The sequence below is a fragment of the Coregonus clupeaformis genome, chromosome 17 (genome assembly GCF_020615455.1).
Source record: "Coregonus clupeaformis isolate EN_2021a chromosome 17, ASM2061545v1, whole genome shotgun sequence".
In the NCBI taxonomy this organism is placed as follows: Eukaryota; Metazoa; Chordata; class Actinopteri; order Salmoniformes; family Salmonidae; genus Coregonus; species Coregonus clupeaformis.
In genome coordinates, this window is record NC_059208.1 from 3,736,975 (window position 1) to 3,762,974 (window position 26,000).

Here is a 26,000-nt window from a genome sequence, read left to right on the forward strand (position 1 = left end):
CACGATTAGTAAACCCCATAACTAACAAACACTGTCCTGATGGGCAGCTTTATCTGCCTTAGAATGTTTTAGACACAACCCCATTCTTGAACTCACTTACAGTGGGGACAAAAAAAGTATTTAGTCAGCCACCAATTGTGCAAGTTCTCCCACTTAAAAAGATGAGAGGCCTGTAATTTTCATCATAGGTACACGTCAACTATGACAGACAAATTGAAGAAAAAAAATCCAGAAAATCACATTGTAGGATTTTTAATGAATTTATTTGCAAATTATGGTGGAAAATAAGTATTTGGTCACCTACAAACAAGCAAGATTTCTGGCTCTCACAGACCTGTAACTTCTTCTTTAAGAGGCTCCTCTGTCCTCCACTCGTTACCGGTATTAATGGCACCTGTTTGAACTTGTTATCAGTATAAAAGACACCTGTCCACAACCTCAAACAGTCACACTCCAAACTCCACTATGGCCAAGACCAAAGAGCTGTCAAAAGACACCAGAAACAAAATTGTAGACCTGCACCAGGCTGGGAAGACTGAATCTGCAATAGGTAAGCAGCTTGGTTTGAAGAAATCAACTGTGGGAGCAATTATTAGGAAATGGAAGACATACAAGACCACTGATAATCTCCCTTGATCTGGGGCTCCACGCAAGATCTCACCCCGTGGGGTCAAAATGATCACAAGAACGGTGAGCAAAAATCCCAGAACCACACGGGGGGACCTAGTGAATGACCTGCAGAGAGCTGGGACCAAAGTAACAAAGCCTACCATCAGTAACACACTACGCCGCCAGGGACTCAAATCCTGCAGTGCCAGACGTGTCCCCCTGCTTAAGCTAGTACATGTCCAGGCCCGTCTGAAGTTTGCTAGAGTGCATTTGGATGATCCAGAAGAGGATTGGGAGAATGTCATATGGTCAGATGAAACCAAAATATAACTTTTTGGTAAAAACTCAACTCGTCGTGTTTGGAGGACAAAGAATGTTGAGTTGCATCCAAAGAACACCATACCTACTGTGAAGCATGGGGGTGGAAAAATCATGCTTTGGGGCTTTTTTTCTGCAAAGGGACCAGGACGACTGATCCGTGTAAAGGAAAGAATGAATGGGGCCATGTATCGTGAGATTTTGAGTGAAAACCTCCTTCCATCAGCAAGGGCATTGAAGATGAAACGTGGCTGGGTCTTTCAGCATGACAATGATCCCAAACACACCGCCCGGGCAACGAAGGAGTGGCTTCGTAAGAAGCATTTCAAGGTCCTGGAGTGGCCTAGCCAGTCTCCAGATCTCAACCCCATAGAAAATCTTTGGAGGGAGTTGAAAGTCTGTGTTGCCCAGCGACAGCCCCAAAACATCACTGCTCTAGAGGAGATCTGCATGGAGGAATGGGCCAAAATACCAGCAACAGTGTGTGAAAACCTTGTGAAGACTTACAGAAAACGTTTGACCTGTGTCATTGCCAACAAAGGGTATATAACAAAGTATTGAGAAACTTTTGTTATTGACCAAATACTTATTTTCCACCATAACTTGCAAATAAATTCATAAAAAATCCTACAATGTGATTTTCTGGAAAAAGAATTCTCATTTTGTCTGTCATAGTTGACGTGTACCTATGATGAAAATTACAGGCCTCTCTCATCTTTTTAAGTGGGAGAACTTGCACAATTGGTGGCTGACTAAATACTTTTTTCCCCCACTGTATATGGCAGTCAATAAAGAGTATTGTCAGTTTGATAACTCCATGAAAATTCCCCCAAAACAGATGCTGACCAGAACAAAGGTGGTGAGGGCAAGATTTCATTCATCTCCAACAAATAAAAAAAGTAAATTTTTTATACTTTTCCAATGGAAAACATGAGCAGGCACGACTCCAACACCAACATTAAGTTTGCCGACAATATCATATTTTCATAGAAATATGGAAGAAAGCAAAGGAAATGTAATTTTTAAACCTGTCATTTCAGACATGGGTAGCCCTGTAGTTCAGTACATAAATTGAAATCAACAAAATACAGAGAGCCATGTTTCTGAGTGAGATCTGTGGATTTGATGACTACCCCGGGGTAATACTGTCCGTCAGCGGTTTGATCCATGCCACGTCCTCACAAATGAAGTCTGCATGGGTTCATCCAATGTAAGAAATACACTGAACAGCGTTGAGCTTCTAATAGAACATACAACAAACATACGTACACTTTACATTCTTCACGCTCGAAGCCTGTGGAATGGCTCAAACTCCATCAGAACAATGACCACTTTTCCGGCAAACACTACTCACTACAAAAAAAAATACATCCAGGGAGAAAGAAGAGAATAATAATCCCATACATTTTGCACATTTGTTACACAATAATACACAGTGATCACAAAACGAAATGACAAGCTTCACTATATTCATGGCTTTTTGTTTGCTTTTCTACACAATATACCATTTTATTTTTTTATCGAAGGGAGAAACAAAGCTTATGTACAATAAGTCATTATTACTTCTGACCTAGCAAATATCGTGTCAATTTTATTTCAGTCAATAAAATGTTTTGTTTGATTAATTTTTTTCTTTTTTCTTGAAAACTTAAAACATTACAAACAAAACAAAAAATTAACTGAATTTAGACATCTAAAAACCCTAAAACATTTGACATTTAAAAAAAAGATTGTGTTTGAAATTACCAAGGTGTGTGGATTCATCTATTACAGTCCGCAAGAGAGAGAAAGGATCTTCAATATACAAGTCCAGCTTTGTAGCAAAAGGACATAGAAAAACGAGACAGCCGAATCAAACATACGAGGGGGTTGGAAAGAAAATGTACCCACCAACATTTAAAAAAAATGTAATGACATCCTATACTAACCAACCACAAAAGAGGGAATTGATTGACAATTGTATAAGCAACAAAAAACACTCTCTTCTGAAAGTAAACTTCCATTCACATCTACATATTGCACCTGCCAATCAAACCCAAGGTAGTTTCATAATGACTTGGTGTGTGTTCAGTATAAATAACTTACGAGAACTAGGAAAGGGGACTTGAGATTTCCTAGGCCACTGCATGAGTGCACTTGACACACCAAATCTGTGTATCCAGTGGGTAGAGCTTGCATCCAATTTTCAAACTACTCTGCCATAGGACTAAATGTAAGCCCCTGTCATGTCAGGCCTGCTAAACTGCACACACCCAATGATAGTAGTGTTAACTATCATGAGATTGATCCAAATCAGTAGATTACCCCATTTCAAAGAATCCATCTTGATTGGTTCAGCTCCTCATTGCTTCCACTCTAACAGTGTTGGTCATAATCTCACAACCAAACCTTACAGGTTGTCAGTGCGTAAGAGGGTGACAAACCCCAAACTTCACAACTTTTTCTTGAGGCTAGTGAACAATACAGGTGAGACATTTTTAAGTGCTAATATTATTGCAGTGTTGCCATTGGGTCTTTCCATGGTCCTTTGGCTTTACTTAAGTCTCTCTATGGCAATTGGGATGGTGATGTGCCCTAACCCTTTATTCTATAACCTATTTGACCAAAAACGGACATAATACACTGTTGAGCCAATGGCCTACAGGAGCACATTTTAAATGTCATTCAACGGTTGACCTAAACTCCTGATACAGTGAGAGGTGAAATTGCAAAGATGGGTTAAAGCGTTTATAGCAGTAAATAATGCAACAATCCTCTAAAAGCCTGAAAGAAAGCCTGAAAACTGTGACGCTGAACCTAGCACAAACTAAAAGTCCTGTCTGATCTTCCCAACACTATCCATAAACCCCCTATAGCTTCTACATGGACGCACATGTAAATACTTATTTCCTATGCCAGCCAGACAAACCCCAAACTAATTGAAGATCTGCTGGTCTACCTCTCTCTGAGTAATACTGCATATTGACTGAACACTGCTTTAATGTATTGTATGACCTGTAGCAAACTCGGCTTAGCGAGTCCAGGCGACTTCAAAAACAAACAAACACAGAAAGTGCTGCTGGTGAAATGTGTGTGGCAGTGGTAACAGAGTGTTGACAGAGTGATGCCCCAAAGTACAATGGGGGGCAAAAAAGGATAAAAACAATTTGGTGTCACTGCCAGCGTTAACAAACCTGTTCAAATCATTGAAAAGGTAAGAGGGTTAAACCAATTGAATGTCGTCTGATACAGTCCACATGAACACTCTGGACAATGGTCTCTCTCGTAGACAATCAGATAACATCCGGACCTTGGGGTACCTGGGAATTGTAACATTTTATTCCATTTTCATTTTTTAAAAATTCATAATAAGAAAAGTGCTCTTCGAGAATGAGGCATCTCATGTGCATTGCCTGAACACGATGATTGATCCATCTCTCCCATTTTATAGATAAATCCATATCAGTTTCCTTTCTCTCAAGCTAGCCATCGATACACATCCATATAGATATTTGAATAGTTTCAATCTGTTCATTACTTTTTGATAATTATCGTCTCCTGGGGCAAGTACCTCTCAGATACGCAGCCTTTACTACAGGAGACGCCGCAAAAAAGAAAAAACTACAATCAAGAAACCCTAAAACAACAAGAAAACAAAAAACATGCCCAATGCCACAGCCAACTCCAGTCCTCTCCATTTCCATCACGGTACCACAAGGAACAGTTGGGTTTAGAAAGGTTTGAAGTCTCTGCATACTCTGAATGTGAAGGCATTGAGAGGTAATGGAGGATCTTGGGGGCAGCTTTCATGACCCCATTTTCAGGCCAGTTCTGAGCAGCGAGATGGGATGATACGCCACAGTCCAAAATGGCTGTCACGCTCCTTCTCTCTGCAGGCCATGGCCTACACCAGTGACATAGTAGGTATTTTTTCTCACCGTGCTTAGTTCCTTTATTTTTTTTAATGCTCCTTAGTGTGCACTTTCTGGATCTTGTCCTTGTTCTCGCTCCCATTAATACTGTGTCAAACAAAACATATTAATAGTGTTTCCTGGTTATGATCCGTCATCTTTGCTGGTCCACTCAAAGCAGGGCAGTCAGTCATTGGACCAGTGTCCAGTTGGATCCAGTTCATTCCACATGATCTCCCTCTTACATAGCGGTATTTCCATCTCTTTTGCTGCGTTGAAACTTCACAAGAATCCAATCCATAATAGAAGGTGGCTTAAAAAAATTGAAAACTAAAGAACCGTACATATGGAGCGTAGCAGGGGAGTAGCTAAAAGATAATTATGGCAAAAGAAAAACAAAGATTCCCCCCCAAAAAAATAAATAAAAGTAAGGGTATGAACTGAAAGTGAGGCGCTCTACGTAGCATAACAATAAAAAACCTTAATAAGAGTAATAGTAACTGAAGCGGTAACAGTTATCATAATAATAATAATAGTAACAATGACAATAATAGTAGTAACAATTATTTGAGAGTCTTCTAAATAATTTTGCTATAGTAAGAAAGTCGAGAAGCTGCATTGACAGTTTGGTTGTCTTTTGTCTGGCTGATTGTGTCGTTTCTCAGGCTGATTGTGTAGTTTCTCAGGCTGATTGTGTAGTTTCTCATGGGTTAGTTTAGGTAGGCACACGGACAGGCACTGCATGCAATGGGGTGGGGGAGGTGGCCTTTTTTTTGTGAGGGCATGGTGGTGGGGGGGTGGAGAAGGTGGCCCTTGGGGCGAGGATTGGGAAGGTGGGGGGGTTCATTTCTGTCCGTTGATGGACTGTGATATGGAGCGTGGCGGGATCATGTCCAACAGGTACTCCCTCTGGCGGTCCGCTAAGCTGGAGCCCTTGTGGGCCCCGACCCCTCCTTGGTTCAGGTAGGCAATGTTCAACCCTGACAGAAAAGGAGAAAGAGATCAAGAATAATAGAGAAGGCGAGAAAGAGCCAGAGAGAGTTCAAACAAGGAGGTTGAGAGAATGAACAAGGAAAGGAAAGTTAAAAGGACAGAAAGAGAGATAGAGGAAAAAGAAAGAGAGGAAGAAAGAGGAACACATTCAATAAAACCTTTGTACCCACAACATATTTAAAAGTGAAAAATGTTCCAGTCGGCTGTGTCTGTTTTGTCCACCAGGGTTGGGGTCAATTCCAATTTAATTTGAAATTCAAACGTAGTACTTGAATTCACTCATGAAGTGGAGAATTTATGTTGAATTCAATTAAAGTTTCAACAATCTTCAAGTTATGGAATTATGATTGAATTGGAATTAAATTGGAATTGTACAAAAAAACTATGTGGAATTGAATTGAATATTTGTACATTTCACAGTTAATGTACTTAGTATCGAAAATTGACCGCAGGATTTATTTTAAAATTATTTCTATTTGTCCAGTATAACTACAGTATAACTACGCTGTCTAAACAATGACATGATCAGCCTAACAGCCTGAGGGAATTTCATTGGAATTTGTATAATTGTTGGGGATAATATTGAATTGGCAATAAAAAAAAAAATGTATAACCCAACATTATAACTGAGAGGGATTTGAATTCTCTCTGAATTCAAAGACTGACCTGGAGTTTGAATTGAATTAAATATAATTTACAGGGAAAGGGAATTTAATTAGAATGTAATTTGTTGAATTAATCCCAAACCTGCTGTCCACCTCACCAGAGATTTCAGAGTTTGTTAGACAATCATAGGTATGACAATTATTATTGCAATAATTATTTTTATTTATGCTCTCAGTATGGCCATATTTGTGAAAAATGTATAAAGCCCATTGTGTCTCACTCTTACGCTTTCTTTGAATGCTAAACATTTGGGCATCACCTTCAGGTATAATTAATTATAATGCATTGTAAGACCTGTCATAAGCACATATGACCCCCATATTATCGTCTCTGAGTGCACAAAACATTAAGGATACCTGCTCTTTCCATGACATAGACTGACCAGGTGAATCCAGGTGAAAGCTATGATCCCTTATTGATGTCACTTGTTAAATCCACTTCAATCATTGTAGATGAAGGGGAGGAGACAGGTTAAAGAAGGATTTTTAAGCCATCAGACAATAACGACATGGTGTATGTGTGCCATTCAGAGTGTGAATGGGCAAGACAAAAAATTGAAGTGCCTTTGAACAGGGTATGGTAGTAAATGCCAGGTGCACCGGTTTGTGCCAAAACTGCAATGCTGCTGGGTTTTTTAACGCTAAAAAAGTTTCCTGTGTGTATCAAAATATTAGTCCACCACCCAATGGACATCCAGCCAACTTGATACAACTGTGGGAAGCAGTGGAGTCAACATGGGCCAGCATCCCTGTGGAATACAGGGATAAATAGGATAAAGTAATCCTTCTACCCCCCCCTTACCCCACCCCCAAAAAAAAAAAAAAAAAAAAAAAATACATATTGTAAAGTGGTTATCCCACTGGCTATAAAGGTGAATGCACCAATTTGTAAGTCGCTCTGGATAAGAGCGTCTGCTAAATGACGTAAATGTAAATGTAATGAATACTTTCGACACCTTGTAGAGGGAGGCAACTCAGTATTAGGAAGGTGTTCCTAATGTTTGGTATACTCAGTGTGTGTGTGTATGTACAGTGAGGAGAACAAGTATTTGATACACTTCCGATTTTGCAGGTTTTCCTACTTACAAAGCATGTAGAGGTCTGTAATTTTTTATCATAGGTACACTTCAACTGTGAGAGACGGAATCTAAAACAAAAATCCAGAAAATCACATTGTATGATTTTTAAGTAATTAATTTGCATTTTATTGCATGACATAAGTATTTGATCACCTACCAACCAGTAAGAATTCCGGCTCTCACAGACCTGTTAGTTTTTCTTTAAGAAGCCCTCCTGTTCTCCACTCATTACCTGTATTAACTGTACCCGTTTGAACTCATTACCTGTATAAAAGACACCTGTCCACACACTCAATCAAACAGACTCCAACAACTCCACAACGGCCAAGACCAGAGAGCTGTGTAAGGACATCAGGGATACAATTGTAGACCTGCACATGGCTGGGATGGGCTACAGGACAATAGGCAAGCAGCTTGGTGAGAAGGCAACAACTGTTGGCGCAATTATTAGAAAATGGGGGTTGTTGCTCTTACTGAGGGAAGGGGGTTGTTGGCCAAGATCTCGCGATACATGGCCCCATCCATCCTCCCCTCAATACGGTGCAGTCGTCCTGTCCCCTTTGCAGAAAAGCATCCCCAAAGAATGATGTTTCCACCTCCATGCTTCACGGTTGGGATGGTGTTCTTGGGGTTGTACTCATCCTTCTTCTTCCTCCAAACACAGCGAGTGGAGTTTAAACCAAAAAGCTCTATTTTTGTCTCATCAGACCACATGACCTTCTCCCATTCCTCCTCTGGATCATCCAGATGGTCATTGGCAAACTTCAGATGGGCCTGGACATGCGCTGGCTTGAGCAGGGGGACCTTGCGTGCGCTGCAGGATTTTAATCCATGACGGCGTAGTGTGTTACTAATGGTTTTCTTTGAGACTGTGGTCCCAGCTCTCTTCAGGTCATTGACCAGGTCCTGCCGTGTAGTTCTGGGCTGATCCCTCACCTTCCTCATGATCATTGATGCCCCACGAGGTGAGATCTTGCATGGAGCCCCAGACCGAGGGTGATTGACCGTCATCTTGAACTTCTTCCATTTTCTAGTAATTGCGCCAACAGTTGTTGCCTTCTCACCAAGCTGCTCGCCTATTGTCCTGTAGCCCATCCCAGCCTTGTGCAGGTCTACAATTTTATCCCTGATGTCCTTACACAGCTCTCTGGTCTTGGCCATTGTGGAGAGGTTGGAGTCTGTTTGATTGAGTGTGTGGACAGGTGTCTTTTATACATGTAACGAGTTCAAACAGGTGCAGTTAATACAGGTAATGAGTGGAGAACAGGAGGGCTTCTTAAAGAAAAACTAACAGGTCTGTGAGAGCCGGAATTCTTACTGGTTGGTAGGTGATCAAATACTTATGTCATGCAATAAAATGCAAATTAATTACTTAAAAATCATACAATGTGATTTTCTGGATTTTTGTTTTAGATTCCGTCTATCACAGTTGAAGTGTACCTATGATAAAAAAAATTACAGACCTCTACATGCTTTGTAAGTAGGAAAACCTGCAAAATCGGCAGTGTATCAAATACTTGTTCTCCCCACTGTATATACAGTGAGGGAAAAAAGTATTTGATCCCCTGCTGATTTTGTACGTTTGCCCACTGACAAAGACATGATCAGTCTATAATTTTAATGGTAGGTTTATTTGAACAGTGAGAGACAGAATAACAACAAAAAAATCCAGAAAAATGCATGTAAAAAATGTTATATATTGATTTGCATTATGAGAGAAATAAGTATTTGACCCCTCTGCAAAACATGACTTAGTACTTGGTGACAAAACCCTTGTTGGCAATCAGAGGTCAGACATTTCTTGTAGTTGGCCACCAGGTTTGCACACATCTCAGGAGGGATTTTGTCCCACTCCTCTTTGCAGATCTTCTCCAAGTCATTAAGGTTTCGAGGCTGACGTTTGGCAACTCAAACCTTCAGCTCCTTCCACAGATATTCTATGGGATTAAGGTCTGGAGCCTGGCTAGGCCACTCCAGGACCTTAATGTGCTTCTTTTTGAGCCACTCCTTTGTTGCCTTGGCCGTGTGTTTTGGGTCATTGTCATGCTGGAATACCCATCCACAACCCATTTTCAATGCCCTGGCTGAAGGAAGGAGGTTCTCACCCAAGATTTGACGGCCCGTTCATCGTCCCTTTGATGCGGTGAAGTTGTCCTGTCCCCTTAGCAGGAAAAACACCCCCACCACCTCCATGTTTGACGGTTCAAATAAACCTACCATTAAAATTATAGACTGATCATGTTTTGTCAGTGGGCAAATGTACAAAATCAGCAGGGGATCAAATACTTTTTTCCCTTCACTGTATGTGTGTAATATAAATATATATATGTACAGTACCAGTCAAAAGTTTGGACACACCTACTCATTCCAGGGTTTTTCTTTATTTGTAACACACACACACACACACACACACACACACACACACACACACACACACACACACACACACACACACACACACACATATATATAGGTATATACACACATTTTACATATATACACACACACGGGACCAGACTTATAACATGTAATAACATTATAGAGTGCCTTCAGAAAGTATTCACACCCCTTAACTTTTTTCACACTTGGTTGTGTTACAGCCTGAATTTAAAATGGATTATATTTATATGTTTTTGTCACTGGCCTACACACAATACCCCATAATGTCAAAGTGGAATTATGTTTTTAAAAGTTTTTACTAATTAATTACAAATGAAAAGCTGAAATGTCTTGAGTAATAATTATTCAACCCCTTTGTTATGACAAGCCTGAATCAGGAGTAAAACATTGCTTAACAAGTCACATAATAAGTTTCATGGATTCACTCTGTGTGCAATAATAGTGTTTAACTAGATTTTTTAATGACTACCTCCTCTCTGTACCCCTCACATACAATTATCTGTAAGGTCCCTCAGTTGGGCAGTGAATCTTAAACAGAGATTCAACCACAAAGACCAGGGAGATTTTCGAATGCCTCGCAAAGAAGGGTACCTATTGGTAGATTGGTTTAAAAAAAAAAAGCAGACATTGAATATCCTTTTGAGCATGGTGCAGTTATTAATTACACTTTGGATGGTGTATCAATACACCCAGTCACTATAAAGATACAGGCGTCCTTTCTAACTCAGTTGCCGGAGAGGAAGGAAACCACTCAGGGATTTCACCATGAGGCAAATGGTGACTTGAAAACAGTTACAGAGTTTAATGGCTATAGGAGAAAACTGAGGATGGATCAACAACATTGTAGTTATTCCACAATACTAAGCTAATTGACAGTGAAAAGAACCCTGTAAAAAAAGCCTGTACAGAATACAAATTTTCGAAGAAATGTATCTTGTCTGCAATAAGGCACTAAAGTAAAACTGCAAAAAATGTGGCAAAGAAATGAACTTTATGTCCTGAATACAAAGCGTTATGTTTGGGGCAAATCCAACACATCACTGAACACCACTTTTCATATTTCCAAGCATTGTGGTGGCTGCATCATGTTATGGGTATGCTTGTCATCGGCAAGGACTAGGGAGTTTTTTGGGGGATAAAAATAAATGGAATAGAGCTAAGCACTGGCAAAATCCTAGAGGAAAACCTGGTTCAGTCTGCTCTTCAACAGACACTGGGAGACAAATTCACCTTTCAGCTGGACAATAACCTAAAACACAAGGCCAAATATACACTGGAGTTGCTTACCAAGACGACGTTGAATGTTCCTGAATGGCCTAGTTACAGTTTTGACTTAAATCTGCTTGAAAATCTATGGTAAGACTTGAAAATGGCAGAAAATTGACAGAGCTTGAAGAAATATTGTCCATTCCAGTAGCGCAAAGCTCTTAGAGACTTACCCAGAAAGACCCACAGCTGTAATCACAAAGGTGATTCTAACATGTATTGACTCAGGGGGTTGAATACTTATCTAATCAAGATATATTAGTGTTTTATTTTTCATATTTTTATTTTTACACATTTTAGAATTTTTCTTCCAGTTTGACAGAGTATTTTGTGTAGATCGTTGACATCCCACTTTGTACAACAACAAAATGTGGAAAAAGTCAAGGGGTATGAATTATTTCTGAAGGCACTGTATCTGCAGGCTTTAGGCCTAAGTGAAGTGTTACCATAAGGGGTTCTCAAAAACCCACCGGGGATGTTGTAGATCTGGCGACGGCCATCATGCTGGATCCGACTGCTGCCACCGCCACCACTACTGCTGCCACCACCTCCTCCGCAGCGCTGCTTCCCCGTCATCCCCAGCAGGCCGCTGGCCACGGAGAGCTGGGATGCCTGGGCGAAGTTGGAGAGGACGCCCCTCGCCGAGCTGGAGAGACCCCGTTGCATGGAGGCCTGAGGCTGGGGAGCCTGAGGGAGCAGAGGGTGAGAGAGAGGAGGAGGAAATCAGTGACCTCCAGATACATCAGTTCAGTCAAAAAGTTTTTTGGTAACTTAACAATTGAAAACATAATATGATACTGTGCCGGAGTACAGTCTACAAACGCTGCCAACTAAAATGGGGCCTAAGGATGGTTGACTGGGGGATATAAGTGGATCTACGCAAATATTGGGATGGGCCAAGGACTCATCTCAATAAAAAAAATTGACTACTTTTGAGGTCTGACAACAGTTGACAAATTAAGGTTTTGCAGTGAACTGTCACTTTAAGGTGTCTTAGTGTAGGCCCGTTACCTGACGCAGAGCGTGATGTCGGATCATGGTCTCGGCCTTGCTGACGACGTTGGGAACAGTCTGAGCCGTGCTGGGGGAGACGGCTGCCTGCTGCTGGAGCCTTTGCTCAATCTCCTGTTAAACATGAGGAGATAGAGAGAGATAAGGGTGGAGACAATGAACAAAGGATGGGAAGAAAAGGGTGGGACAGGGAGAGGGAGAGAGAAACAGACAAGAAATTCAAATACAAAAGCACAGCCACACACACGTAAAAAAAACTCGTAACAGTCAGAGCATGTCAGTGGTCAAGGGGAAAAAGTAATTTGTTTCACTCCGACAGCTCAGGGCACTAGAACATAATAAGGTCACGCTCTCTGACAGTTGTCAAGAGGTCAGCCGCAAAACGTACTTATTGTGAGTCACAAGTTGTTTGTAACATTCCTGCAAACTAGTATATTTTACCTAGCCTTGTTGTATACAGTGGCATGAAAAAGTATTTGCCCCCTTTAGATTTTCTCTATTTTTGAAACTGAATGTTATCAGATCTTCAACCAAAACCAAATATTAGATAAAGGGGAACCTGAGTTTACAAATAACAAAAACATTGATACCTATTTGATACAATGCAAATAGTCCGGGTAGCCATGATTAGCTGTTCAGGAGTCTAATGGCATGGGGGTAGAAGCTGTTAAGAAGCCTTTTGGACCTAGACTTGGCGCTCTGGTACCGCTTGCTGTGCGGTAGCAGAGAGAACAGTCTATGACTAGGGTGGCTGGAGTCTTTGACAATTTTTAGGGCCTTCCTCTGACACCGCCTGGTATAGAGGTCCTGGATGGCAGGAAGCTTGGGCCCAGTGATGTACTGGGCCATACACACTACACTCTGTAGTGCCTTGCGGTCGGAGGCCAAGCAGTTGCCATACCAGGCGGTGATGCAACCTGTCAAGATGCTCTCGATGGTGCAGCTGTAGAACTTTCTGAGGATCTGAGGAACCATGCCAAATATTTTCAGTCTCCTGAGGGGGAATAGGCTTTGTCGTACCATCTTCACGACTGTCTTGGTGTGTTTGGACCATGATAGCTTGTTGGTGATGTGGACACCAAAGACTTGAAGCTCTCAACCTGTCCCACTACAGCCCTGTCAATGAGAATGAGGGCGTGCTCAGTCCTCTTTTTTTCCTGTATCCACAATCATCTCCTTTGTCTTGGTCACGTTGAGGGAGAGGTTTTTATCCTGGCACCACACGGCCAGGTCTCGGACCTCCTCCCTATAGGCTGTCTCATTGTTATCGTTGATCATGCCTACCACTGTTGTGTCGTCAGCAAACTTAATGATGGTGTTGGAGTCGTGCCTGGCCATGCAGTCATGGGTAAACAGGGAGTACAGGAGGGGACTGAGCACGCACCCCTGAGGGGCCCCGTGTTGAGGATCAGTGTGGCAGATGTGTTGTTACCTACCCTTACCACCTGGTCCAGGTGTCCAGGATCCAGTTGCAGAGGGAGGTGTTTAGTCCCAGGGTCCTTAGCTTAGTGATGAGCTTTGAGGGCACTATGGTGTTGAACGCTGAGCTGTAGTAAATTAATAGCATTCTCACGTTGGTGTTCCTTTTGTCCAGGTGGGAAAGGGCAGTGTGGAGTGCAATAGAAATTGCATCATCTGTGGATCTGTTGGGGCGGTATGCAAATTGGAGTGGGTCTAGGGTTTCTGAGATAATGGTGTTGATTTGAGCCATTACCAGCCTTTCAAAGCACTTCATGGCTACAGACGTGAGTGCTACGGGTCGGTAGTCATTTAGGCAGGTTACTTTAGTGTTCTTGGACACAGGAACTATGGTGGTCTGCTTGAAACAAGTTATTATTACAGACTCCGTCTATGACAGGTTGAAAATGTCAGTGAAGACACTTGCCAGTTGGTCAGCACATGCTCGGAGGACACGTCCTGGTAATCCGTCTGGCCCTGCGGCCTTGTGAATGTTGACCTGTTTAAAGGTCTTACTCACATCGGCTACGGAGAGCGTGATCAAACAGTCGTCCGGAACAGCTGATGCTCTCATGCATGCTTCAGTGTTGCTTGCCGCGAAGCGAGCATAGAAGTAATTTAGCTCGTCTGGTAGGCTCGTGTCACTGGGCAGCTCACGGCTGTGCTTCCTTTTGTAGTCTGTAATAGTTTGCAAACCCTGCCACATCCGACGAGGGTCAGAGCCGGTGTAGTACAATTCAATCTTAGTCCTGTATTGACGCTTTGCCTGTTTCATGGGTCGTCGGAGGGCATAGCGGGATTTCTTATAAGCGTCCGGGTTAGGCCACTAGGAGCGCTGCCTCTGGATAAGCGTTTTCCTGTTTGCTTATGGCCTAATGCAGCTCATTGAGTGCAATCTTAGTGCCAGCATCGGTTTGTGGTGGACAGCTGAGTAAAAAGTATAACTTTTTGGACGACATGGGTCCCATTATGCCTGGCAAAAACCAAACACTGCATTCCACAGTAAGAACCTTATACCAACGGTCAAGCATGGTGGTGGCAGTGTGATGGTTTGGGGATGATTTTCTGCCTCAGGACCTGGACGACTTGCCTTAATAGAAGGAACCATGAATTCTGCTCTGTATCAGATTATTCTCCAGGAGAATGTCAGGCCATCCGTCTGTTAGCTGAAGCACAGCTGGGTCATGCAGCAAGAAAATTATCCAAAACACACAATCAAGTCAACATGAAAATGGCTAAAAAGAAACACATTTGATGTTTTGGAATGGCCTAGTCAAAGTCCAGCCCTAATCCCAATTGAGATGTTGTGGCAGGACTTGAAACTAGCAGTTAATGCTTGAAATCCCACAAATGTCGCAGAGTTCAAGCAGTTCTGCATGCAAGTGTGGGCCAAAATTCCTCCACAGCGATGTGAGAGACTGATTAACAACTACAGGAAGCATTTGGCTGCATCATTGCAGCTAAAGGTGGCACAACCAGTACTTGAGTGTAAGAGGGCAATTACTTTTTCACACAGGGAAATTGGGTGTTAAATAAATGTGTTAATTAAATAAGTATCTATTTTTTTGTTATTTGTAAACTCAGGTTCCTTTATCTAATATTAGGTTTTGGTTGAAGATCTGATAACATTCAGTATAAAAAATATGCATGCAAAAAAATAGAGGAAATCAGAAAAGGGGCAAATACTTTTTCACAGCACTGTATCTCTTTAATCCATGCCATTACATATGAAAAATAAAATCTGGGCCCCTATTCATAAAGTCTCAGAGTAGGAATGCGGATCTAGGATCAATTGTCTTTTAGATCAGATTACAGTGCATTCCGAAAGTATTCAGACCCCTTTACTTTTTCCACATTTTGTTATGTTACAGCCTTATTCTAAAATTGATTAAATCGGCTTCGGGACAAGTCTCTGAATGTCCTTGAGTGGCCCAGCCAGAGCCCAGACTTGAGCCCGACCGAACATCTCTGGAGAGACCTAAAAATAGCGGTGCAGCAATGCTCCCCATCCTACCTGACAGAGCTTGAGAGGATCTGCAGAGAATAATGAGAGAAACTTCCCAAATACAGGTGTGCCAAGCTTGTAGCGTCATACCCAAGAAAACTCTAGGCTGTAATCGCTGCCAAAGGTGCTTCAACAAAGTACTGAGTAAAGGGTCTGACACTTAAGTAAATGTGATATTTCAGGTTTGTTTTATTTAAATTAGCAAACAATTCTAAAAACCTGTTTTTGCTTTGTCATTATGGGGTATTATGTGTAGATTGATGAGAAAAAAAAACAATTTAATGAATTTTAGAATAAGGCTGTAACGTAACATGTGGAAAAAGTCAAGGGTTCTGAATACTTTCCGAATGCACTGTAGATCAGGCCCTGTTAAAAGGGGTTGAGCTAACCTGCTCCTGCTGCAGGGCCTTGACGAATGCGTTCTTCAGCCTATTTGTGTGCTCCGCCTTCAGGGCCTTCTTCTGATTGGACGTCATGCACTGCTCGCAGAGGATACGCCCGCCCTTCTCCTGCTTCCAGTGGGGGGTGAAGTCGATCCTGCACTGGCCGCAGAAGAAGGGCTCCATGCGCGACAGCGTCCCCCGCAGCTTACCTGATGAGAGGCAGGAGGCATTTATTAAAGGTTTTGATTCTTAATCAGCTTGAGGGGGTCAGTTTAAAGTAACTGTCCAGTGTTTCCAGATTTCTATGAAATATTACCTATAATTAATTACAATATGAGCAAAATAGTTTCCTTCCAAATGTGTTTAATTAAGTATGTTAAAAAGCAGCTTTTCTGTGTTGGAATAGGGTGGGCGTACCACAAACACAGAATGGTGTGGGCGTATATCGGTCATAAAAAATATTCATGTGATTAGATAGGTGATTGGCCAGCTCATCCTCCTCAGGAGGATAACATCATCCTATATGAAGAAATAGCAATTTTTTAAATGGTCTGTTTGAGATACAAGTTTGAGGTGGGGTTTTTTAAAATGTTTTTTTCATCAATTTATGCTTTGGCCACAAATATGAGTATAGGATGAGTTAACAACATTATTTGGGTATGAGTTAACATAATATTCACTTTAATAAGTTCGATTTTCACTGGACAGCATGGTGAGGTGCAGAATCTCTCATCTTGATCATATAAAGAGATTTGTAGCGGTGCCTGTCCAGTGGCTTACCCTGGCTGTCGATGACGCTCTGCACCACCTCCTCCAGGCCCACCATGTAGATGAACTCGCTGTTGGCCGCCGACGGCAAGAAGTGCAGGAGTGGGGCCGGCGGCTTGGGCGGCGGGATCTCCAGCAGGGTTTTCTCCAGCTGTTTGCGCAAGGCCAGCTTGGCTGCTGCCTGGCTGCTTGCCTGGTCCGCCAGGGAACTCACGCCGGAGCTTCCGCCGCTACCTGTTCCGCTCGATATGGTGGAAGGGCTGACAGCGCCCATCCCACTGCTGCCCATCCCCACGCCGCCCACACCCCCCGCAGCCTGCATGTGGGCCAAGTTCATGTAGATTGCAGAGGAGCACGAACGCTGGGACACCGCCACCTGCTGGCTGGTGGCCTGTGGTGCGTTCAATGCACAAGGGAAAAGGGGCACAGTGGAAAGACTGAGACAAGTTGAAGTGATTGCTATTCTAAACACGGAATGGTCCTCTGGATGGCCTTTATGACGTTTAAAATGCTCAAGGGATGAAGTGGTATAAGGAATATAGTGGGAACTTCCTCCAGCCATGCTTGCAATGATCCAATGCCTTTAAATGCATGAGGGGGAGTGACCAAGTGCATACTCATGGGTGAAGGTTAGAGAATTGGAATGCAACCAGTGTTTTCTGAAACGTGGAGAGCAGAGGGGTGGCACCATACCTGCTGGTAGCTGACGTTGCTCATACTACCCGTGCTGGAGCGGCCCATGCCAGGCCTGGAGGGCATTCTCTGGCCCTGTAGCTGGGACGGGTTGGGGGCGATGACCCTCTGTGACATCATCATCGGGGGCAGGGAGGCGTTGGCCCCCGACCTGATGACTGTGTGACCCTGTGGAGGGAGGAGAGGAAAGGTTAGAGGAAATAGAAAGAGAAGAAGGGATGACCAGCAGGGATGGAGGAGGAAGAGGAACAGAAAAAGGTGAGAAAGTGATAGAGAAGAGGAGAGAGTTAATAAAAAATGGGGAGAATCATGAGAGGAACAATTCACATTTGGATGCATTTTAATTAATTACGCAATTGAATTGATCAGGAATCCACATTTGCTACACGCCGTGTGCCATTGAAATAGAGAGAGGCAGTCATCCAAGAATGTAATGCTTCTATAAATGGGTATATGTTGTACTGTTTGTAGTCACTAGAGGGCAATAGATACTTGGCCTTATTGTCACAGTTCAGATAGTCATTGAACAGCTAAGATAAAAAGCTGACCTGACCAACCCATGTCCAATTCAAGGGATCATGGATCAAAGCAATGTCTTCCATTTATAAATGTAAGATATCAACCTAACCAGGAACCATATGCTTTTCAAAACACAAACATGATCCAAAGAGTAGTGAAATAGATTTGCCTCAGCATGCATACACAAATAAGCATAGAGTAATGATCCTACAGCATTGGTAAGTAATGCATTACAAGACGTTCCAACTGAAGGAGCAATAATGCTCTTGGAGCTGTGGATCGCAGGTTTGACTCAGACCAGGGGTGCAGGTTGAGCTCCGGTTAGTCTAATGCCAAAAATCACTGCAATACATACAGACACACACACACACACACACACACACACACACACACACACACCTGTGCACTGCGGAAGTTCTGGGGCTCTGGAGTGTGCATGCCAGGGCGCACCGGCAGCTTTCCCATCCCCTGTGAACTGTGGATAGGGGATGGCTGCACCGAAGCGGGGGTATTCTGGACCACCGGTACCTGGATGGGTTGGAATAGAATAGTTAGAATAGAAAACATAACACATATGGAATCATGTACTAACCAAAAAAGTGTTCTCTCAACCAGCGTCATGATGTAGTCACCTGGAATACATTTAAATTAACAGGTGTGCCTTCTTAAAAGTTAATTTATGGAATGTATTTCCTTCTTAATGCATTTGAGCCAATCAGTTGTGTTGTGACAAGGTAGGGTTGGTATACAGAAGATAGCCCTATTTGGTAAAAGACCAAGTCCATATTATGGCAAGACCAGCTCAAATAAGCAAAGACAAATAACAGTCCATCATTACTTTAAGACATGAAGGTCTGTAAATCCGGGAAAATTTCAAGAACTTTGAACGTTTCTTCAAGTGCAGTCACAAAAACCATCAAGCACTATGATGAAACTGGCTCTCATGAGGACCGCCACAGGAAAGGAAGACCCAGAGTTACCTCTGCTGCTCAGATTGCAGCCCAAATAAATGCTTCACAGAGTTCAAGTAACAGACACATCTCAACATCAACTGTTCAGAGGAGACTGCGTGAATCAGGCCTTCATGGTCGAATTGCTGCAAAGAAACCACTACTAAAGGACACCAATAAGAAGAAGAGACTTGCACGAGCAATGGACATTAGACTGGTGGAAATCTGTCTATTGGTCTGATGAGTCCAAATGTGAGATTTTTGGTTCCAACCGCTATGTCTTTGTGAGACGCAGAGTAGGTGAACAGATGATCTCTGCAAGTGTGGTTCCCACCGTGAAGCATGGAGGTGTGATGGTGCTTTGCTGGTGACACTGTCAGTGATTTATTTAGAATTCAAGGCACACTTAACTAGCATGGCTACCACAGCATTCTACAGCGATACGCCATCCCATCTGGCTTGCGCTTAGTGGGACTATAATTTGTTTTCAACAGGACAATGACCCAACACACCTCCAGGCTGTGTAAGGGCTATTTGACCAAGAAGGAGAGTGATGCAGTGCTGCATCAGATGACCTGCCTTCCACAATCATCTGACCTCAACCCAATTGTTTGGGAAGAGTTGGACCGCAGAGTGAAGGAAAAGCAGCCAACAAGTGCTCAGCATATGTGGGAACTCCTTCAAGACTGTTGGAAAAGCATTCCAGGGGAAGCTGGTTGAGAGAATGCCAAGAGTGTGCAAAGCTGTCATCAAGGCAAAGGGTGGCTACTTTGAAGAATCTCAAATCTCAAATATATTTTGATTTGTTTAACACTTTTTTGGTTACTACATGAATCCATATGTGTTATTTCATAGTTTTGATGTCTTCACTATGTGACGTCACGAGAGGCTACACAGCTTTCAGCGGGATTGCTCAAGTAGTGCAAGGAGACAAGGTTCAAACAAAACAAGGATTTTATTATAGGTCTTGGGAAATTAACGAAAATATAACAAAATTCTGTTCTCAAGTGGCTCTTTAAGGGTTAACAGTTCAGGGATGTCTCTTCCACATCCAAAATCATAATTCTCACTCGCTCAGATAACTTTTCCCCAGCCTTACTGTAGTCCACGTTGCAGCTAGTGGCCAACCCAGCAAAAAGTCCTTCCAAATGTCTCTCCCGTATTTCCACAGGTGCATATATCCAAAGGTGAGTATTTCCCAAAGGTAAGTATCTCCAAATCCTTATATTCCTCATGGAAGTGGACGTGCAGCACTCTTGTCCTCCAGAGAGCCCAGGTTGGAGACTGTGTCTCTTCCCTTCCCAAACCTTCAGCTCATCAGCTCCTCATTTGTTTCAGCTGCGTGGGAAGATTGGCCATAGAGGGGTGGAGTTCCCGACCATACCAGCAGATGGAGCCATAGCTGTCTGGGTTTGCAGCCACCTCAGGGGGATGTAACGTCCCTCCAGGACACAGCCTCTCGTGACATCACAACTATTATTCTACAATGTAGAAAATAGTTAAAATAAAGAAAAACTCTTGAATGAGTAGGTGTGTCCAACCTTTTGACTGGTACTGTACATTGTACATTGTATTATCACTTGCTTTACACGTGGCAGGGTCAGGTCTGGCAGGAGAACATACACAAACTCTCGCTCTCTCTTTCAAAACAGAGACACACACCACACATAATAATGTCACTGATCGCTGCTATGTTTACTCCTGCTCTATGACATTGAGATGTTTAGTCTGTGTCAGCACAATCTCACTACTACTTCAAACAGTGGACTTAGGTAACACTGCTACAGTTGATGTCGGAAGTTTACATACACTTAGGTTGGAGTCATTAAAACTAGTTTTTCAACCACTCCACAAAATTATTGTTAACAAACTATAGTTTGGGCAAGTCGGTTAGGACATCTACTTTGTGCATGACACAAGTAATTTTTCCAACAATTGTTTACAGACAGATTATTTCACTTATAATTCACTGTATCACAATTCCAGTGGGTCAGAAGTTTACATACACTAAGTTGACTGTGCCTTTAAACAGCTTGGAAAATTCCAGAAAATGATATCATGGCTTTAGAAGCTTCTGATAGGCTAATTGACATCATTTTAGTCAATTGGAGGTGTACCTGTGGATGTATTTCAAGGCTTACCTTCAAACTCAGTGCCTCTTTGCTTGACATCATGGGAAAATCAAAAGAAATCAGCCAAGACCTCAGAACATTTTTTGTAGACCTCCACAAGTCTGGTTCATCCTTGGGAGCAATTTCCAAATGCCTGAAGGTACCACGTTCATCTGTACAAACAATAGTACGCAAGTATAAACACCATGGGACCACGCAGCCGTCATACCGCTCAGGAAGGAGACGCGTTCTGTCTCCTAGAGATGAACGTACTTTGGTGTGAAAAGTGCATATCAATCCCAGAACGTTGCGAAGGACCTTGTGAAGATGCTGGAGGTAACAGGTACTAAAGTATCTAAATCATAGTAAAACCAGTCCTATATCGACATAACCTGAAAGGCTGCTTATCAAGGAAGAAGCCACTGCTCCAAAAACGCCATAAAAAAACAGGCTACGGTTTGCAACTGCACATGGGGACAAAGATCGTACTTTTTGGAGAAATGTCCTCTGGTCTGATGAAACAAAAATATAACTGTTTGGCCATAATGACCATCGTTATGTTTGGAGGAAAAAGGTGGATGCTTGCAAGCCGAAGAACACCATCCCAACCGTGAAGAACAGGGTTGGCAGCATCATGCTGTGGGGGTGCTTTGCTGCAGGAGGGACTGGTGCACTTCACAAAATAGATGGCATCATGAGGAAGGAAAATTATGTGGATATATTGAAGCAACATCTCAAGACATCAGTCAGGAAATTAAAGCTTGGTTGCAAATGGGTCTTCCAAATGGACAATGACCCCAAGCATACTTCCAAAGTTGTGGCAAAATGGCTTAAGGACAACAAAGTCAAGGTATTGGAGTGGCCATCACAAAGCCCTGACGTCAATCCCATAGAAAATTTGTGGGCAGAACTGAAAAAGCGTGTGCGAGCAAGGAGGCCTACAAACCTGACTCAGTTACACCAGCTCTGTCAGAAGGAATGGGCCTAAATTCCCCCAACTTATTGTGGGAAGCTTGTGGAAGGGTACCCGAAACGTTTGACCCAAGTTAAACAATTTAAAGGCAATGCTACCAAATACTAATTGAGTGTATGTAAACTGATGACCCACTGGGAATGTGATGAAATAAATAAAAGCTGAAATAAATAATTCTCTCTACTATTATTCTGACATTTCACATTCTTAAAACAAAGTGGTGATCCTAACTGACCTAAGACAGGGAAGTTTTACTAGGATTAAATGTCAGGAATTGTAAAAAACTGAGTTTAAATGTATTTGGCGAAGGTGTATGTAAACTTCCGACTTCAACTGTACATGCTGAGCCATACCCATTTACACTGTGGTTTCACTAGTATCAGGCAGTTTTAGTGGCTATACATTCAAGCAAGAGTGGCATTAGCCTGTATTTTGTGGGATATTTGATGCTGATTTTAGTGAATGCGTCCCGGATTGTGTTTTTGTTTACTGGTTGATTATCCAATGTAAAGTGAGGTAGTTGGCTAAGGAATTGAAACACCAGCATACAGTGCATTTGGAAAGTATTCAGACCCCTTGACTTTTTCCACTTTGTTACGTTACAGCCTTATTCTAAAATTGAATAAATCGTTTTCCCCCCTCATCAATCTACACACAATACCCCATAATGACAAAGCAAAAACAGGTTTATAGAAATGTTTGCAATTACATAAGTATTCAGACCCTTTACTCAGTACTTTGTTGAAGCACCTTTGTTGAAGCGATTACAGCCTCGAATCTTCTTGGGTATGATGCTTCAAGCTTGACACACCTGTATTTGGAGAGTTTCTCCCGTTCTTCTCTTCAGATCCTCTCAAGCTCTGTCAGGTTGGATGGGGAGTATCGCTATTTTCAGGTCTCTCCAGAGATGTTCAGTCAGGCTCAAGTCCAGGCTCTGGCTGGGCCACTCAAGGACATTCAGAGACCTGTCCCGAAGCCACTCCTGCATTGTCTTGGCTGTGTGCTTAGGGTCGTTGTCCTGTTGGAAGGTGAATCTTTGCCCCAGTCTGAGGTCCTGAGCACTCTGGAGCAGGTTTTCATCAAGGATCTCTCTATACTTTGCTCCGTTCATCTTTCCCCCCGATCCTGACTAGTCTTCCAGTCCCTGCCGCTGAAAAACATCACCACAGCATGATGCTGCCAACACCATGCTTCACCGTAGGGATGGTGCCATGTTTACTCCAGACGTGTTGCTTGGCATTCAGGCCAAAGAGTTCAATCTTGGTTTCATCAGACCAGAGAATCTTGTTTCTCATGGTCTGAGAGTCCTTTAGGTGCCTTTTGGCAAACTCCAAGCGGGCTGTCATGTGCCTTTTACTGAGGAGTGGCTTTTGGTCACCTCCCTGACCAAGGCCTTTCTCCCCCGATTGCTCAGTTTGGAAGAGGAAGAGTCTTGGTGGTTCCAAACTTCTTCCATTTAAGAATGATGAGACCACTGTGTTCTTGGGGACCTTCAATGCTGCAGAAATGTTTTGGTACCCTTCCGCAGATCTGTGCCTCGCCACAATCCTGTCTCGGAGCTCTACGGACAATTCCTTTGACTCACGGCTTGGTTTTTGCTCTGACATGCACTGTCAACTGTGGGACCTTATATAGACAGGTGTGTGCATTTTCCAAATCATGTCCAATCAATTGAATTTACCACAGGTGGACTCCAATCAAGTTGTAGAAACATCTCAAGGATGATCAATGGAAACAGGATGCACCTGAGCTCAATTTCGAGTCTAATAGCAAAGGGTCTGAATACTTATGTAAATAAGGTATTTCTGTTTAAATGTCCACACATTTCTAAAAACCTGTTTTTCGCTTTGTCATTATGGGGTATTGTGTGTAGATTGATGAGGGGAAAAAACGTTTTAATCCATTTTAGAATAAGGCTGTAACGTAACAAAATCTGGAAAAAGGGAAGGAATCTGAATACTTTCCGAAGGCACTGTATTGTCACATACTAGGGTGCTGGGTCTCATTTGATATTTTATATAACGATATTTCAGTCAACTTTCTGAATTGAATATGGAATGATATTAGTGTCAACTCTGGTACTAACCTTCTGCACGACATTCTCCTTCTGGATCTGGCTCTGCCGAAGCTTCTTGAGCAGCACCAGACGGGCCTCCTCCAGACGCAACTCTTCCCGCAGAGCCTTGATCATCTGCTGCCGCTCCTCGCCAGTCTTCCCCTAGAACACATACGTCACACACACACACACACACACACACACACACACACACACACACACACACACACACACACACACACACACACACACACACACACACACACACACACACACACACACACACACACACACACACACACACACACACACACACACACACACACACACACACACACGTTTATGGATAGGACAGTAAAGGGCTGACAGGAAAGGTAGGAGGAGTGTGAGTATGAAGGGCAGTGGGGCAGATTTGAACCATGCCGACTCTGGTCTACATGTGTGCCATGGTCAGAGTCAGCGGCTCTAATTGCTAGACCACCCAGGCCACGTGGAGACAATGTACCTTGAAGATCTCCAGGTTGGCCTGGTGCAGCCTCTCTTCGGGGTGGGGCGTCCCCCTGGGACTGGATGCCTCGTTGTCCGACAGGATGATCACGTCTGGGGACGGAGTGTGTCTCTCACGGTCCACATCGCTGGAGGTGGGAGAGAGGAGGACCAGCGACGAATGATGACCAACAGAGGATGAATGGTGTACTCTGTTTAGCGCTGCATAGAGCTACACTGCATTACCTCCTCTACATGGAGCTACACTGAGTAACACAATACTAAACAGGCTACAACAATATGCATTGTACAATGAATGAATGAATGAAAGAAAATGTGTGTCAAATCGTCAGTTGGCAACCCATCCCTTATGGGATTAATTGACACAAACAAACATTACAATAATTCACTGTGATAATTCAGTGAGGATTCTTCTTCCGGTGTTCTCTGCAGTGCGCATCGCATGAATACATGTATAAGGTGTTTTTGTTTTTTAAATCTGCGTTACACGCCAACTAAATACACTTCCAAAGTCCACATCTTCTGCACAACTAATTTCAATCCCAAATTGTCCACCCATCACCTGTTCTACGTCCATTTTAAATCATGATTGATTACAGTGCCTTGCAAAAGTATTCATCCCCCTTGGCGTTTTTCCTATTTTGTTGCATTACAACCTGTAATTTAAATAGATTTTTATTTGGATTTCATGTAATGGACATACACAAAATAGTCCAAATTGGTGAAGTGAAATGCAAAAAATAACTTGTTTCAAAAAACTCTAAAAAAATAAATAACGGAAAGGTGGTGCGTGCATATGTATTCACCCCCTTTGCTATGAAGCCCATAAATAAGATCTGGTGCAACCAATTACCTTCAGAAGTCACATAATTAGTTAAATAAAGTCCACCTGTGTGCAATCTAAGTGTCACATGATCTCAGTATATATACACACATACAGCTCTGGAAAAAATTAAGAGACCACTGCAAATTTTTCTTAAATCAGCATCTCTACATGTATGATAGCCATTCCATTCCAGTGTCTGTTGAATTCCAACACAGGCACACCTCATTCTACTGAATTAGGTACTGATTAGGTGATCACCTGAACCAAATGTTATTTAATGAGGAAAAGTATAAAAACCACTGCTGTGGTCATCCCTATCCTCTTGCAATAGGATCAGCTGGATGGCAAAAACAGTGCTAATAGTACCTCAAAAGTAATAATCAAAAAATAACTATTGACCATGCCAAAAGAGTTGAAAAGGAAAGTTTTGAGTGAGGAAAAGAAGGGTTCAATTCTGGCTTTACTGGCAGAGGGATACAGTGAGCGTCAGGTTGCTTCCATCCTTAAAATTTCAAAGACG

At 42.6% G+C, this 26,000-nt stretch overlaps 1 protein-coding gene across 3 annotated transcripts in view; it reads right to left on the reverse strand.

The window, feature by feature from the left end:
* Nucleotides 1-4,223: 4,223 nt before the first annotated feature.
* LOC121585976 (transcriptional repressor p66-beta-like) overlaps nt 4,224-26,000 on the reverse strand; it is a 56,285-nt gene continuing 34,508 nt past the window's right edge. For 2 of the 3 annotated variants that reach the window (XM_045226051.1, XM_045226050.1), the window contains exons 3-11: nt 24,653-24,782; nt 24,178-24,309; nt 18,457-18,585; nt 17,539-17,706; nt 16,858-17,236; nt 16,084-16,286; nt 12,232-12,345; nt 11,667-11,907; nt 4,224-5,797 (exon numbers count right to left, since the gene is read on the reverse strand). In XM_045226051.1, coding sequence (XP_045081986.1) covers nt 5,661-5,797; nt 11,667-11,907; nt 12,232-12,345; nt 16,084-16,286; nt 16,858-17,236; nt 17,539-17,706; nt 18,457-18,585; nt 24,178-24,309; nt 24,653-24,782 — 1,633 coding nt within the window. In that variant the 3' untranslated portion in view covers nt 4,224-5,660. The remainder of the gene's footprint in view (nt 5,798-11,666; nt 11,908-12,231; nt 12,346-16,083; nt 16,287-16,857; nt 17,237-17,538; nt 17,707-18,456; nt 18,586-24,177; nt 24,310-24,652; nt 24,783-26,000) is intronic. The other variant, XM_045226052.1, reaches the window with a different exon arrangement.